The following is a 16481-nucleotide window of genomic DNA, read 5'->3' as shown; positions in this document are numbered from 1 at the left end:
TCGAGACGGGCGCGGTCGACTACGGCATCCTCGCCGTCGAGAACTCGCTGCGCGGGAGCATCAACAAGGCCTTCGACCTGCTCCTCCAGCACGACCTGCGCATCTACGGCGAGATCGTCGTCACGGAGGGCCCGCTCGACTACACGCGCTTCCTCGTGCTCTCGACGACGGACGCGGCGCCGCCGCTCGCGCGGCCGAAGACGTCCCTCGCCTTCGCCGTCATCGACCGGCCGGGGGCCTTGGCCGAGGCCCTCGGCGAGTTCGGCCGCCGCCAGGGCAGCAAAAGAGAGCGAAATTCCCAACTTCAAAGGCTCATATCTCGGCCGTTTTCCACTCGTTTCGGCTGATTTTTGGACGAGCGATCATCTCTCGGAACGGTCTCGAAGCGTGGATGCTTTTTCCGGAACGCGCGCGCGCGGAACACTCACGTTGAAGCGACGTTGAATCACCCTTTTGCTGCCCAGGCCGCCGCGGCATCAACCTCCTCAAGCTCGAGAGCCGGCCGCGGCGGCGGACGACGGGCGCGGGCTTCACCTACGTCTTCTTCCTGGGCTTCGAGGGCACGCTGCGCGACGAACCCTGCGTCGCGGCCGTCAAGGCGCTCCTCGAGCGCTGCGCCTTCGTCCGCTTCCTCGGGTCCTACGACGCCGCGCCGCCCGTCGAGCGCGAGGGCTCGGGGAACGTCGCGGACCCGGCGCTGCTGCAGATCTAAGCGGACGAGGGTGATTCGAGGCGCCGCCAGGGACTGTCGCGCTCGGGTAGGCAGGCGCGGGCGACGCGATGTCGATGTTTGACTCGCGTTGAAGTCACTCGAAGCCGAGGCGCCAAGTGAGAGCGTCTTGTCTGTTGCGAGAGCACCATGTCGACCGTGGACCCGCTGCGGTCCGGGGCCATCTTCCGGTGCGACATCGAGAAGATCCGGTCGCCCCTGCCGCGCGCCGCGGGCCACGCCGGCGCCGCCGGCGCGCCGCCGCCGGCGCGCGGCCCCGCGGCGGCGCTCATGGCGGCGCCGGCGCCCGGCGGCCGCATCAGCTCGGACTTCGCGGACCTCATCGCCATGAGCCCCGTGCCGCACTCCGTGCGGCCGCCGGCCCGATCCCTGCCGCCGCCGAAGAACGCGCCGACGAAGGTGACGGCGGGCTCGCTCGGCGTTCTCAAGGTCCTCGGCCTCGAGGGCTCGCCGCGCGCGCAGGCGCTCCAGGGCCTCGGCGCGGCGGCCGAGGTGACGCCGCCCAAGGCGCCGGCGCCGCGGTGCGACGCGCGCGACTTCAAGTCCGCGGGCCGGACGCCGCGGCCCGCCGGCGGCGGCGGCCTGCTCGCCGGCTACAAGGCGCCGCCGGCGAAGAAGGCCAAGAAGCGGCCGGCGGCCAAGGCGCCGCCCCCGACGCGGGCGCCGACGCGGCCCGCGGAGGCGACGCCCGAGAAGGCGGCGCGGCCCGCCGCGGCGACGCCGCCGGCCGCGGCGACGCCGCCGGCGCGGCCGCCGGCCGCGGCGACGCCGCCGGCGAAGAAGCGGCCCGCGGCGACGCCGCCGGCGAAGAAGCGGCCCGCGGCGGACGACTACGACTTCCCGGGCCTCCCGAGCGACGACGAGTTCGGCGACTTCGTCAGCGCCGCGGCGCGCGGGCCCCGGCCCGCGAAGAAGCGCCGCGTCGCGCCGCCGGAGCCGCGGAAGAACGCGCCCCGGGAGGCCGCGTCGCCCAAGAAGGCCAAGGTCGCGTCGCCGGCCAAGAAAAAGAAGGCCGCGCCCGCGTCGCCGGCCAAGAAGCCCAAGAAGGCCGCGAAGAAGACGACGGCCCCGTGGCCGACGGCCGCGCCGACGCGCAAGCCCGCGGCGAAGAAGAAGAAGGCGCCCAAGGCGCCGCGGGCGCCCGCCGCGGCGGAGGTCGCGACGCCCGTCGTCACGACGACGCGCAGCGGCCGCCGCTCCTTCGGCGCCCTCGACTGGTGGCGCTCGGAGCGCATCGTCGTGCGGCCCGGCGCCGACGCCGTCGTCGTCGCCGGCAGCGCGGCCGCCGAGGACTACCTCGGGGCGGCGAAGTCCTTCTGAGGAGTGTGACTGTGATGTAAGCCTGTGTTCCCCTGTCGACAAAGGCGCCGCCCCCGTAGGAGATGATGCACTCGATGTTGCATTTTTGAACGTCTTCTGAATCGAGAGCATCAAGAATAATGATGGCCGCGTTGCTGCTACTCGGCTGCCTCCTGGGCGGCGCGGCGCGGCGCGACGGTTCCTCCATGCCGAGCGCCGCGGCGCGGCGCGATGGTAACTCCATGCCGGGCGGCGTGAAGCTGTACGAGCGCAAGATCTATTCTATCGACCGGAGCTGGCGCTTCTCGTTGTGCGAGGACGACGCCTGCGCGCAGGGCAGCCCGGCGTCCTGCCCCGAGGGGGCCTGGTGCGCCGCGAGCCTCGACGACGACGCCTGGCGGCGCGTCGACGTGCCCCACGACTTCGTCGTCGAGGGGACCTTCAACAACGAGAGCGACATGGCGCACGGCTACCTGCCCTACGGCGTCGGCCTCTACCGGAAGGCGCTCGCCGTGTCCGCCGCCGAAGCGAAGGCCATCCGCGACGGGTCCCTCGTCGCGCACGTCGAGTTCGACGGCGCCCAGACGTCGACCACGGCCTACCTCAACGGGTCGCTCCTCGGGACCCACGGCTCCGGCTACACGAATTTCCGGTTCCCGCTCTCCGGCGACCACGCGGAAGCGCTCGCCGCGGGCGCGGTCCTCGCCTTGCGCGTCGACGCGACGCAACCCGACGGCTGGTGGTACGACGGCGGCGGCATCTATCGCCACGCGCGCCTGCTGCTGACGCCGGCGACGCACCTCTCGGTGCTCGGCGGCGCGTACCTTCCGTCGACGGTCGCGGGGCCGATCGAGGCCGGCGTCGCGGACGCGATCGTGTCGCCGCGCATCGCCGTCGCGTCGACGTCTCCCACGGCCGAGCCCTTCGAGGTCACGGTGACGGTCGCCGAGGCGGCGACGGGCCGCGTCGTCGGCTCGGCATCCGCCAAAGGCGCGACGACGCCGCCCGTCGGCCCCTCGGGCGCCAACTTTACGACGCTGGACCTGCCCCCCGTCGCCGTCGCGCGCGCGGCGCTCTGGAGCCCCGAGTCGCCGTTTCTCTACGACGTCACCGTCGAGGTCGCGACGGCCGCGTCGCGCGACGTCACGACGCACTCCATCGGCGTGCGCGACGTCGCGTGGAAAGCGGACTCGGGGCTCTGGCTCAACGGCGCGCCCTACAAGATCCGGGGCGCGGCGAACCACCAGGACTTTGCGGGCGTCGGCGTCGCCGTGCCCGACGCGCTCCAGGCGTTCCGCGTGCGCAAGCTCAAGTCCATGGGCGCGAACGCGTGGCGGACGGCGCACAACGCGCCGACGCCCGCGCTCCTCGACGCGTGCGACGCCGAGGGCATGTTGGTTTGGGATGAAACGCACCGAAATGGGAACCCGGGCGAGCAGACGCGCCTCGTGCTCCGGGACCGGAATCACCCCTCCGTGGTCATCTGGAGCATCTGCAACGAGAAGCTCTGCGAGACGAACGACACGCTCGGCGACGGCAAAGCCGCGGCCGCGCTCTACCGCGAGCTCGACCCGTCGTTCGGGCGCGCGGTGTCCGCGAACTACAATCCCTGGCGGCCCCCGGACTATCCCGGCGACGTCGTGGGCATCGACTACGCGACGAGTACGTACGACGCCGAGCACGCGAAGAACGCGTCGATGCCCTTCATCTCGAGCGAGACCTCGTCGGCGGTGTCGGACCGCGGCGAGTACGCGAGCGACGCCGTCGCCGCGCACGTCGCGGGCTACGACACGACGGCCCCGACCTGGGGCGAGGTCGCGGAGGACGCCTGGGGCGGCGTCGGCGAGGCGGACGCGCAGGGCATCCTCACGCGGCCGTTCGTGAGCGGCGGCTTCACGTGGACGGGCTTCGACTACAAGGGCGAGCCGACGCCCTACTCGTGGCCGAACGTCAACTCCCATTTCGGCATTTTGGACATCGCGGGTTTCGAGAAGGACCGCTTCTACTACTATCAGAGCGTCTTCAAACCCGAGGAGCCCATGGTGCATCTGTTTCCGCATTGGAACTGGGCCGTCGAGGAAAAGGGGGCGCACCTCGCGGAGTGCGAAGGCCTCTGCGACGGCTCCGCGGTGGAGGTCTGGGCCTTCACGAACGGCCACTCCGCGGAGCTCACGGTCAACGGCGTCTCCCAGGGCGCGAAGCTCGTGCCCGCGCTGGGGCACGTGCAGTGGACCGTCGACTACGCGCCGGGCGCCGTCGCCGTCGTCGTCCGCGACGCACAGAACGCGACGGTCGCCTCGGACGCCGTGGAAACGACGGGCCCCGCGGCCGCGCTGCGCCTCTCCTTCAAGGACGGCGTCGGCGCCGGCGGCGTCGACGCCGACTGCGGCGTCGCCCTCGTCCAAGTGGAGGTCGTCGACGCCGAGGGCCGCGTCGTACCGACCGCGGACGCGAACGTGACGCTCGCGTCGTCGGCGGCCCTCCGCTTCATCGGCGGCGGCAACGGCGACCCGTCGGAGCACACCGCGGACAAGAGCGCGTCGCGCCCCGCGTTCCACGGCCTCCTCCTCGGGGTCTTCGAGGCCACCGGCGGGGCCGCGGCGGCGGCGACGGTCACGGCGACCGCGGCCGGCGTCGACGCCGCGGAGCTCGACGTCGCGATCGTCGAAAGCGACGCCGCGACCTACTGGTGCCCGCGCTACCCGGCGCTCTAAGTTAGAGCGTCGCCGACCGCGCGCGGCGGATGACGCGCGGCGGGAGCAGCCTGCGGCGGAACGTCTGCAGCGGGGACGAGTGCCGCTCGAGGGGCGAGCGGCCGCGCGACGACTCCGCGGCGAGCGCCTCGAGCGCGAGGAGGTGGCCCTGGGCCGCGGCGAGCGACCAGAGGTGGAGGGCGCTCGCCATGTCGACGTCGACGCCGTCGCCCTCCTCGTGGAGGACGCCGAGGTTGTACCTGCGAGAGCGCGTAGGTCATAGGTTCGTAGGCGAGCGACACCGAGGTTGCACTGCGCGTCCGCGTCGCCCTGGTCCGCGGCGCGCCGAAACAGCCGGGCCGCGAGGGCCGCGTCCCGCGCGCAGCCGCGGCCGTCGCTGACGCAGTAGCCGAGCCCGTTGAGCGCCGACGGGTGGTTCGACAACGCGGCGGCCTTCGCGAAGAGCCGCGCCGATCGCGCCGCGTCGCGGGGCACGCCGTGGCCCTTGCGGTACGCGTGGCCCAGGTTCACGAGGGCCGGGGCGTAGTCGCCGGCGGCCGCGTAGAAGAACGCGGCGGCGGCCGCGTTCTCGCCGACGCCGTAGCGGCCGGCGTGGTAGGCCTGGCCGACGCGCGCGAGCGCCGCCGCCTGCGCGCGCGCGACGGTTTCGCGAGAGCGAATTTCAAAGAATAGCGACGGTTTCGCGAGAGGGAATTGCGAAGAAGACGCCGCCTGCGCACGTCGCCGCGGGCCACGTTCTTCTCCAACAGCGCGAGCCGCGACGCGTCGTCGGACGGCGCGGCGGAGCGGCAGAGCGGACAGGATACGGCGTCCGGATACGACGCGCGTCGCAGCTGCTTCGCGCACTCGCCGCAGACGAACGTCGAGCAGCAGTAGAAGTACCGCTTCGCCTTCGCGCGCGGCGACAGCGTTTCGAGGCAGACGGGACAGGCGTCGTCCTCGTCCTCGCTGCCGGAGTCGGCGAGCATCTCGAGGCTCGCGACGAAGCGCGAGGATTCGCCGCGGCTTTCGACGAGCGCGCGCGACGCCGCGGCCCGCGCGAGATTCATCTCGAGGCTCGCGGCGCGCGAGGATTCGCCTCGGCTTTCGACGAGCGCTCGCGAAACCGCGGCCCGCGCGAGATTCTTCAGTACCGCCAGCTGCGCGCACGAGGCGGAGGTTCGGGCGCAGATGGACTTTTTATGATGTTGGCAGAAGAAGGACTCGCACGCACGGCAGCAGAGCGTCGCCGGTTGCGAGCACCGGGAGCAGGGGTTTTCTTCCACCTTGACCTTGGCGAATCGAATCGACTTTTTCGCGAAGCGCCGTCTCGCCCAGTTGAGAGCCTTGGAGACGTCGAACATTTCGTCAAAATACTTACAAAAACTCGTCCTGGCACCGCAGCTCGGCCTTGGATTCTCGTAGCCAAAAATTGCCTCTGCCACAGCTGGTTTGGCGAATAAGCTCGAGGAGGCGGGTCGGACGAGGAGGCAGCGCGGCGCGCGACGATTTTGATGGCTACTTCGGGGGCTATCTCGAAGCGCACGCGTCAGGGGCTGAAGCTCCAGGGTCCCGAGGCCAAGAAAACGAAGGGTGATGAGCCGCCCGCTCCTGAAGAGCGAAAGCCTCTCTCGGAGCGCTACGGGTCAGCTTGTCCGATATGCTGGGAGCCCTGGGACGTGAACGGTACCAGCTGTTTTTATTATTGCTGCTGTCGCATGATCTGCGAAACATGCGACGAAAAGATTCACGATGATGACCAGCGCGCGCCGTGCCCGCTCTGTCGGGCACCGTTTCCGCGGGACGACGCGCTGAGCAGCGTCCTGTGGCCGTGATGATTTAAATCATCACCGTCATGCTTGGTAGGCGCAGCTGCTGTCTATGATTCGTGGGCACGTGGATCGCGCCGTGCCGGAAGCGATCACGCAATTGGCTTATCAATATCGCGACGGTGATCTAGGCCTTTCAAAAGACCTGAGGATGGCCGCGACGTACCTCAAGCGCGCTGCGGGGCTCGGGGATTCGGACGCGATTTTGGAACTCGGGACCATGTACGAGGATGGAGACGGCGTCAGGAAGGACATTCGAAAGGCGATGCAGCTCTATCGAACGGCCGCGGAGCTGGGCGAAGCAAACGCGCAGCAGAATGTTGCACTGCTGCTTGTTAAAGAGGGAGAGCATAACGCGGTGGAGGCCGTGCACTTCTACAAACTCGCTGCTGCGCAAGGGCTGACGGAGGCTGAGTACAATCTTGCCACTTGTTACGAGGAGGGAACAGGCGTGGACGTCGACTTGGAGGAAGCCAAACGCTGGTACGCGCGCGCAGCAGAGAAGGGCGATACCGATTCGGAGGTTGCCCTCGGCTTATGTTACGATGATGTTGGACGCGGCGTCGACGTCGACTTCGAGGAAGCTAGACGCTGGTACGCTCGCGCGGCCGCGAAAGGTGACCCTCATGCCCAAAACAACCTTGGCTTCTTGTATCAAGAGGGGAACGGCGTGGAAGTAGATTTCGACGAAGCCAAGCGCTTGTACGAGCTTGCAGCGGCACAAGGCGACGATTTCGCCGAGTGCAACCTCGGCGATCTGTACGCGGATGGATTGGGCGTCGACGTCGACCTCGAGGAAGCGAAGCGCTGGTACGAGCGCGCGGCCTCCCAAGGCAACGAGGAGGCCATCGCCAGTATCCCCAAGATCGAGCGGAAGCTCGTGCGTGCCGCGGCGCGAAAGTATCTTCTCGCCGTCGGCGGCGACATGGACGCGGCCGTTGAGGCCCTGCGTCACGCCGAGTCGGAGTCGGAGTCGGAGTCGGATTCCGACTCCGATGATGATTCGTCCTAAGCACCTTACGACGCCTTCTCCGGGCAGGAGAGGAGGCGGACGTAGGGCGTCGCGTCGTCGCCGCGGGAGCGGGAGCGCTCGTCCTTGGCGGACTTGGCGTCGATGGCGTAGGCGAGGACGGGCTTCGTCGGGTGCCAGGCGAGGGAGTTCATGGCGTGCTGCGCGTCGATGGTGTGGACGAGCTCGGCGGTCTCCGCGTCGGCGATGTCGATGCCCGGGTCGTAGGCCGACGACGCGACGAGCTGGCCGTGGGCCGAGAACGAGAGGCAGCGGACGGGCGTCGTGTGGCGGAGGATCGTGCGCACGGAGATCATCTCCTCCAAATCCCAGAGCGAGACGATGGAGTCCTTGGAGCCCACGGCGAGCTTCGGCGGCGTGCTGTCGGCGTCCAAAGCGACGCAGTAGCAGTCGTCCGTGTGCGCGTGCATGGTCCAGATGTTCGCCGGGTGGCGCGGCTTCTCGGGCTTCTCGATTTCCGGGTGGTCGTCGACGTCCTGCGGCGTGGGGCCGACCTTGAAGACCTCCGCGGGGTCGGCCTCGGGGCCCAGGGGCCGCACGACCTCGACGCGGCCCTTCTCCGTCGTCAGCAATAACGTCCGCGCGTCGGGCGCCCAGACGAACTCGTTGACCTCGTAGGCGAACTTGAGGCGCTTGACGACGGCGTGGGTCCTAGCGTCGATGATGGACACGTAGTCCTTGACGTCCGCGTCCTTGGACCCGGAGCCCACGGAGGAGCCCACGGCGATGTGCTGGCCGCAGAGCGACCACGCGATGTTGATGTACTCGTGGTTCGTTTTGACGCTTGCGACGCACCGCGTCGATTCGCGCAAATCCCAGAGCCGCACGGCCTTGTCCGCGGCGAGCGTCGCGAGCGACGTCGGCGTCGTCGGGTCCCAGCAGAGCTGGACGACGGAGTCGCCGTGCTGCTCGAGCTTGTGCGCGCACTTGTAGCCGTCCTCGCCCGCCCAGACGCGCGCCGTCTTGTCGTCGGAGCCGGAGGCGAGGAGCGCGCCCGTCGCGTTCCACTCGAGCGAGTTGACGTTGCGGCCGTGGCCGGTCAGCGTCGTCGTCGTCGCGTTCTTGAAGTCCGGCAGCGCGCGGCGCGTCTTCTTCGGCGGGCCCTCGATGATCGGCGGCTCCGCGGCGAAGATGTAGTTCGGGTCGCTCCGGTAGTCGCCCTCGGGCAGCGGCTCGCAGGGGATGGGCTCCGGGTACGGCGGGCGGCCCGCGTCGACGGCCGCCGCGAGCTCGGGGCTCCAGAGCGCGCGCTGCCGCCGCTCGAGCTCCGCGCGCGCCGCGACGGCCTTCGGGTTGTCGTTGTCCTCGCCCTTGGGCCGGTCTCTCATGTTCTGCTGGTACGCCGGCAGCGGCGCCGCGGCGGGCGCCGCCGCCGCGGGCGCCGCGGCGGGCTCGTCGACGTCCATGGCCGGCGCGGGCGCCGCCGCGGCGTCGTCGACCTCCATGGCGCTCATCGCTGCGGGTCGCGGTGCTCGCGCGGTGCTCGCGCGGTGCTCGCGCGGTGCTCGCGCGGTGCTCGCGGACGGCGCGAGTGGCGGATCGCTGCTCGGCGACGGCAGCTCCGACCTTTGACCACCTCTGTGGCAGCGGCAGTCGTCGTCGTCGTCAGCCTGCAGCAACGCGGTCGCCAGCGCGTCGGCGTTGCACAAGAACACCATCAGAACACGAATAACTCAAAGACTTGCAAAACAACAAAGATGGCAACTTTTGACGCTGCAAACACAGCGACACCGCACATCGCCATCGTCGGCGGCGGCATCACGGGCACCGTCGCCGCATCGCAGCTCTCGCAACTGCTCCCGAACGCACAAATAACGCTCTTCGACCAGGGCCGGGGCCTCGGCGGCCGCGCGTCGCACCGGCGCGTCGTCAAAGCTACCGGCAAAGTCGCCGCGCCCGACCATTCAGGCGAGAGCTACTTCGCGTGGGACCACGGCGCGCAGTTCTTCCGCGGCGACGACGCCGAGTTTCGGGAAACGATCTTACAGGACTGGCTGGACCGCGGCGTCGCCGCGGCGTGGGCGCCGAAGACCGCGGCGCTCGGGCCCGACTTCTTCGGCGTCGGCGGACCGGATGCAAGACCGGTCTACTGCGGCGTCGGCGGCTTCCACGCGCTCACGTCCGGGGCCATGGCCCAGCTCGTCGCGGAGCGCGGCGACACACTCGTCGTGCGGTCGGGCGTCCGCGTCGGCGGCGTCGAGCGGTCGGGGCCGCGGTGGACGCTCCGGGGCGTCGGAGGAGACGCGGCGATCCACGACGCGAAGCTCGACTCGCGGGCCGTCGAGGCGGTGCGCGCGGCCGAGTCGCTGGGGGCCTTCGACGCCGTCGTCGTCACGGACGCGTCGGCGGCCATGGACGGCTGGCACCGCGCGTCGGCGGGGCTGCCCGCGGAGTTCGTGGAAACCGCTGCGAAGCGCGTCGCGGACCGCGTGCGCGTCTGCCTCTTCACGGCGCTGGTGGCCTTTGAGACGAAAACGACCCTCGACGTCGACGCCTGCACCTTCGACGGGACCGGCGGCCTCTGGTTCGCGGCGAAGACGTCGTCGAAGCCCGGCCTGGAGACGCTCGAGCACGAGACGTGGACGCTCGTGTCGACGCCGCGCTGGGCCGCCGACGAGGTCGCGCGCGTGCCCATGCGCGACGCGACGACGGGCCTGTTCATCCCCCAGGACCCGTCGTACCTCCGGGAGCCCGCGGCGGCCTTGCTCGAAGCGTTCGAAATCGCGGCCGCGAACTCGCTGGGCTCCGCGGCGCTGCCGAAGGCGGCCTACCTCACGGCGCAGCGCTGGGGGTCCGCGTTCCCGGCGCCGGCGGCCGCGGCGGGCCGCGACGACGCGGGGGCGGGAAAACACGCGCGCGACGTCGCGGGGACGGCCTACGACGCCGCGCCGCTGGAGGACTTCGCCGGCAACTTCGGCGCGAAGGCGACCTACGGCGCCGACGACTTCTGCGACGGCGGCGCCTCGGGGCTCTACTACGCCGGCGACTTCTGCTCGCCGCGGCCGCCGGGCGTCGAGGCCGCGGCGTTGTCCGCGCGCCACGCGGCCGTGGCCGTCGCGCGGCGCTTCGGTGCGTAAGCTTACCCTACTGGGGCGCCGCGATGCCCGCGCGCGCGCAGAGGGCGTGGGTCGCGGCGGACGTCGCGTGGGCGACGACGGGGTCCGACATGTGGTCCACGAGCGCGGCCTGGAGCTGGACGTAGCCGTCGTCGCCGTCGTAGCCCAGGGCCCCGCTGAGGTCCATCTGGACGTCGGCCATGGCCCGCTGGACGACGGCGAGCACGGCGTTCGTCCGGTCCGGCGCGTCGCTCGGGATGGCCGCGAGCTTCGCGCTGAGCTCGTCGCCGAGCGCGCCCGACGCCGACGCCGCCGCCGCCGCGACGCGGCCCGCGAAGTCGCGCGCCTTCTCCGCGTCGAGGGGCCGCGGCGCCAGCGCGAAGCCCCGCAGGAGCAGCTCGGCCCAGACGTCGGAATCCAGCGCCTTGAGCTCCGCGAGCGCGTCCGCGCCGGACGACGCCGCGGCCTGCCCCAGGTGCGCGCGGTACTGCATGACGCCCTCGGACGTCGCCGGGTAGCCGAAGGCCGACGCGCAGTGGGCCTGGGCGGCGACGAGCACCTGGAGCGCCTTCGTCCACCGCTCCTGCACCGGCGCCGTTTCCGTCGCGATGGCGTCGAGGCGCCGCCCGGACACGCCGTGGCGCACGAAGTCGAGCGTGATGCGCGAGCTGCTCAGGGCCTGCGCCGCGCTCAGGGACGTCGGCGCGGCGAAGTCGGGCACCGCCGGCGTCGACAGGAAGCGCCGGCCGAGGCGGACGAATCGAGCTGCCATCGTTCAGCGAGTTGTGGCCGGTCGGCAATTTGCTGTTCAACTTGAATGAGGACTTGAATGCCGACTTCCGGCAAGCTGCTAAAACAAGGGGGCGGGGGAGGCCGCGCGCGGGCCGCGTCAGCGAGTGACGACGTGGTCGTCGGCGCCCGCGTCGCTCGCGTCGAAGTTGCACACGACGAGGTTCCAGAGGGACCGGGGCTCGTCGACGTCGTCGCCGCCGTCCTTGCCGACGCCGCCGTCGGCGATGTCGACGAGGCGCACGTGGCGGACGCCGTCGGCGTCGACGGTCTCGCCCGGCGCGTCGTCGGCGTCGTCGGCGCCGGGCGCCGCCCGCGCGCCGCCCGGCGGGAGCAGACCGGGCGCGTCGCGCGCGTCGTCGCCGTCGGCGTCGCCGCCGTCGAGGTCGGCCCAGTCGTCGGCCTCGTCCTCCTCCACGGCGAAGACGATGTGGTGCTGCGTCGGCGGCGCCGGCGCCGCGGGCGCCGCCGCGGGCTCGTCGGCGGCGGCGGGCGCCGCGTCGACCCCGGGGTCCGCGGGCGACGGCGGCTCCGCGGTCTGGTGCGACGACGCGGACCCGGACTCGTCGAGGTCGACGTGCGCGGCCGCCGGCGCGGCGCCCGTCGCGCGCGCGGCCGCGCCGCCGCCGTCGCCGTCGTCGTCGCTGTCGGTCTCGATGGCGAACTCGATGGGCCGCGGCGGCGGGACCTCGAGCTCGAAGTTGATGAGCTTCGAGGACCGCTTGTCGTCCATCCAGCCGTCGTAGGCCTCGGGCGACAGCGCGAAGGGCGTCCGCGCGTGGTCGTCGAGGCCCTCGGCGAGCGCCGGGCCCCGCGGCGGCGTCCGCGGCACGTAGCCGCTGTCCTCGCGGTCGCTCTCGTCGACGGGCAGGTCGACGTCGACGTCGCAGGCCTCCTGGACCGCGTCCTCGGCCTCGAAGTGCGCGCTCGGCGGCTCGACGAAGAGCACGCGCGGCGCGGACGCGGCGCCTTCGTCGGAGCGGCTCCGCGGCGGCGTGGCCCCGCTCGACCGCGGCGCGGCGCTGCCGGAGCGCCGCTTCCGCGAGCTCGGCCGCTTCGGCCGCGGCGGCGGGCTCCGGGCCAGCAGCTTCTGCGCGCGCTCGAGCTCTGCGCGCGCGGCCGCGACCTTGCGCTCCAAAGCTTCCGTCTTGGCGCGCTGCTGGGGCGTCGGCGGGTCCCAGGACACGTCCTCGAACTCGACCTGGGCCTCCATCATGAGCACGTCGACGATGGCCGTCGTGACCGCGTCGAGCGCGTCGTCCGCCAGGGAGTCCTCGTCGTAGAAGACGACGGGCGACGTCGCCTCGAGGGCGCGCGGGGGGCAGCTCACGGTGCGCCGCTTCGGCGCGTCGGGCCTACGAAAAACGGCGCGTTTCTTTTCGGCGGTGTCGGGGGGGCGGCTCCGACGCGGGGTTCCCGCGTCGCGAGCTTCCGCTGGAATCGCGCGGACGCGCCGCCCCCGGCGGGCGGCGCGTGCGCCGGCGCGTCGGCCTGCTCCCGCCAGGCGAGGTCCACCTTCCACAGGTCGCTCTGGAGGGCCCGGCAGCTCTCCTCCAGCGCCGCCTCCTCGACGGCCAGGCCGTCGTCGGCCAGCACGGACATGCGCATGCCCTTCTTGATGGCGGCCTCCAGCGTCTTCTTGTCGAAGACGTAGAGCCCGGGGTCCCCGTTGCTCAGCCCCAGCTCCTCCTCGAGCACGCTCATGACCTGCCCCCCTCCCGCGCCCGGGGGCTCGGCCATCTTCGAAGGGCAGCCCCGGCACCCGCTTCCCTTTGGGGCAGCATTGCCGTCAAGGTTCAGCGAACATTGCCCGGGCAGTCGAGGGGCAGCTCTTCTGGCCTTGCATGAGAATTGTGTCGTCGTCGCGCACGCACAGCTCGCAGTGCTCGCGGTTGCGGCGGCCCGCGTGCACCCATGGTCCGGTCCATTGCGGTGCTGGCCTGGCTGCTGGCGTGCGCGTCGGCCATGGTGCCGCCGCCGCGCGGCCCGCGGCGGCGCATCCCACCACTGCGCGCGGCGAGCGGCTTCCTGGCATCGCGCAAGAACCGGCGGCGCGCGACCATCGCCGTCGGCGCCGCGCTCGCGGCGAGCCAGCTCCAGGGCGTCGCGCGGTCCGCGGGCTTCTGGGTCCGCGCGATGCCCATCTGGCTGAGGTACCGGCGCGTGGGCTGGCTCCGGCGCTGCGGCGCGCTCGACGAGGACGAGGCGGCGGCGGCGCTCGAGGCGCTCCACGAGCGCGCCGCCGAGGACATCCTCGCGGCGATCCTGCACATGCGCGGCGCCTACGTGAAGATCGGCCAGGTCCTGAGCTCGCGGCCCGACGTCATCCCGCGCGCGTGGGTCGAGAAGCTCAGCGCTTTACAAGACGACGTGCCCGGCCGCGGCGGCGCCGTCGCGCGGCGGGCGATCCGGCGGGAGCTCGGGGCGGCCAAGGCCGCGGGGCTCACGGCGGGGTTCGTCGACGCACAGATCGGCGCGGCGGCGACTGGCCAGGTCCACCGGTCGCGCGTCGACGGCCGCGACGTCTGCGTCAAGGTCCAATATCCCGAGGCGGAGCGGCTCTACCGCAAGGACCTGGCGACGGTGCGCATCTTCCTCCGGCTCCTCCAGCCGGAGTGGTCGCCGGTGATGGCGGAGATCTCGCGGCGGTTTCTGTCGGAGTTCGACTTCCGCGACGAGCAGGGTCCCGTGGCCGTGACGATTTTCGAGAGATTTGGGGCGGGAAAACAATGAGAAATCGTCACCGTCATGCTTGGTAGGCAACGAAGCGGACGCGCTCGGCGAGGTCCGCGCCAATTTACGATCGCGGCCGCGCGTCGACGACGTCGACGTCGAGGTGCCCGAGCCGCTTCCAGAACTCTCTTCACGAAAAGTCGTGACCATGGCCTACCTCCCGGACGGCGTCAAGCTCGCGGAGTGGGGCAAGAAGCGCTTCGGCGCCATTCCCTGGTACAACCCCTGGGCCAAGGTCGCGCTGCGGGGGCGGCTCCGGCGCACGGTGCGCGCGCTGCTCGCCTACCACGGCCAGGAGATCTTGCTCGACGGCGTGTTTAACGGCGACCCGCATCCCGGGAACCTGCTCGTGCTCGGCGACGACCCGCGGAGGATCGGGCTCATCGACTACGGCCAGACGACGCGCCTGAGCGAGCCGCGGCGGCTCCTGCTCTGCGAGCTCGTCGTCGCGCTCGCCGCGGGCGACGAGGCGCGCGTCGTCGACGTCTTCACGCGCGCGGGCTTCGCGACGCGCGACATGCGCGAGGACCTCATCTTCGAGTGGGCGAACCTGTGGTTCAACGTCGACTACGAGGGGCCGTTGAACCCCCAGTTCCACCTCGAGCAGCTCAACAAGGCCGACCCCGTGAAGGCCGTCCCCGAGGACTGGATCATGGCGAGCCGCGTCCGCTTCCTCCTCGGGGGGCTCGCGAAGCACCTCGACATGTCCTTCAAGGTCGCCGACATCTGGCGGCCCTACGCCGAGGAGGCGCTCCGGGCGAAGTAGGCCTTACTTGTGGAGCGGCAGGGCGACGGCGGCGGCGGGCGGCGGCGCGCGCGCCATGGAGACGACGAGGCCACCGGCGGAGAGGAGCCCGAGCGCGAGGACGGCGAGCGCCTGGCGGACGGGGTCCACGAGGGGCCCCGCGACGAAGAACGCGATGTTGCCGACGGTGAGGCAGAAGATGACGTTCGCCATGGACGCCTCGAGGAGTGGCGACCCGTGGAAGGCGCGGCCGACGGAGCCCCGCAGGAGCGAGTGCGCCGGGAAGTCGCTGAGGCCGAAGCACGCGGTCCCGACGAGCAGGAGGAGCCCGCCGGCGCTCGCCGCGGAGCTCTCGCTTTCGTCTCGCGCGAGGCCCGCGGCCGTCGCGGCCAAACCCGCCACGGACACGCCCGCGAGGGCGAGCGCCTTGGCCTCCGCGGCCGCGCCGCGCCAGTCCCAGCCCGTCGCCACGCAGCAGGACGCGGAGAGCGCGCCGTGGACAACGAAGGACGTCGCGATGAGCGCCGGGCTCATGCGCGCGGTGACGCAGCCCCAGTAGAGCCCCTCCTGCGCGCCGAGGTGGACGAAGCTCGCGGCCTTGAGCTGGACGTCGCGCCGCGAGAAGAGCGCCAGCGTCCGCGCGAGCTTCTCGCCGAGCGCGACGTCGTCCGCGGCGTCGTCCGATGCCGCCAGCGGCGGGAGCGCCGCCGCGAAGACGGCGACGGCGGCCCAGGACGCGAGCGCCGCGGCCCACAGCACGGCGACGGCGCCGAGGCCCGCGACGCCGATGAGGAGCAGGGCCGCGCCGAAGCCGAAGCAGCCCGCCGTCGAGAAGCGGCCCCAGAAGTAGGACTGGCACCGCTCGACCGCGAAGCCGTCGCGGCGCTCGACGGCCGCGCAGTAGGCGCCCTGCGCCGTCCACAGCACAGCGGCGCCGACGCCGCAGGCGCCGCCGGCGGCGACCGCGCACGCGCCGGGCGCGCGGCCGTCGGCGGCCGCGGCGACGACGACGTGGAGCGTCGCGTAGGCGGCCGCGGACGCGACCATGGACGCCTTGAGCCCCAGGCGCCGGCACACCGATGGCGAGACGAGCGTGCCCGCGAAGAAGGCGCCGTAGATGGCCACCAGCACCCAGAAGCCCGTCGTGCCCAGCACGGACGTGAGGAACTGCTGGAGCACGAGGAAGGCCGTGAAGAGCGCAACGAAGCAGCCCGAGAAGATGCGGAGCGACGGCGGCGGCGGGAGACCGTCGACCTTCTTCTCGTCGGCGAGCGGCGTCGCCTCGGCTGGCAAGGGCGCATCGACTGGCGGCGTCGCCTCTGCATCGGACGACTCCAGTGCAGCGGGCGCCGCCTCGGACGGGGCTGCGTCGCCCATCGCTCACAAGTTTCAGACAGTGCACATCAACGAGTGGTAACCTTTGGCTTCGCCGACCTCGTGGCGATCTCAGAGCATTGCCTGCAACCAGCTCCGTCGCGATGTTGTCGCGCGCCGCCGCTGCGCTCCTCCTCTGCATCGCCGGCGCGACTGCGCGCCCGAGTCCCCTCGCGCTGCGCGCCATACACAACGTAGCGCGC

General features: G+C 71.6%; 3 protein-coding genes across 3 annotated transcripts in view; 2 read left to right on the top strand and 1 right to left on the bottom strand.

The window, feature by feature from the left end:
• The window catches only part of GLB1 (hypothetical protein), a gene marked incomplete at both ends in the record, with an annotated part of 6867 nt that extends 2124 nt beyond the window's left edge, over positions 1 to 4743 (top strand). Inside the window, 4 exons of the mRNA XM_009035199.1 lie at positions 69 to 336; positions 465 to 682; positions 836 to 2040; positions 2166 to 4743. Coding sequence (XP_009033447.1) covers positions 69 to 336; positions 465 to 682; positions 836 to 2040; positions 2166 to 4743 — 4269 coding nt within the window. The remainder of the gene's footprint in view (positions 1 to 68; positions 337 to 464; positions 683 to 835; positions 2041 to 2165) is intronic.
• Positions 4744 to 6714: 1971 nt separating this feature from the next.
• Positions 6715 to 7398, top strand: AURANDRAFT_5055 (hypothetical protein; the record flags this gene model as incomplete). Its single annotated transcript, XM_009034601.1, has 1 exon — positions 6715 to 7398. A coding segment is annotated over one exon (684 nt), but the record flags the coding sequence as incomplete, so codon positions are not given.
• Positions 7399 to 7646: 248 nt separating this feature from the next.
• Positions 7647 to 8648, bottom strand: AURANDRAFT_4392 (hypothetical protein; the record flags this gene model as incomplete). Its single annotated transcript, XM_009034592.1, has 2 exons — positions 7647 to 8018; positions 8121 to 8648. Coding segments are annotated over 2 exons (900 nt in total), but the record flags the coding sequence as incomplete, so codon positions are not given.
• Between the last annotated feature and the right edge of the window lie 7833 nt (positions 8649 to 16481).

The sequence above is a fragment of the Aureococcus anophagefferens genome (genome assembly GCF_000186865.1).
Source record: "Aureococcus anophagefferens unplaced genomic scaffold AURANscaffold_2, whole genome shotgun sequence".
NCBI lineage: Eukaryota > Pelagophyceae > Pelagomonadales > Pelagomonadaceae > Aureococcus > Aureococcus anophagefferens.
Note: the sequence above shows the minus strand (reverse complement) of the source record. Positions and strands in the feature narration are given on the sequence as shown.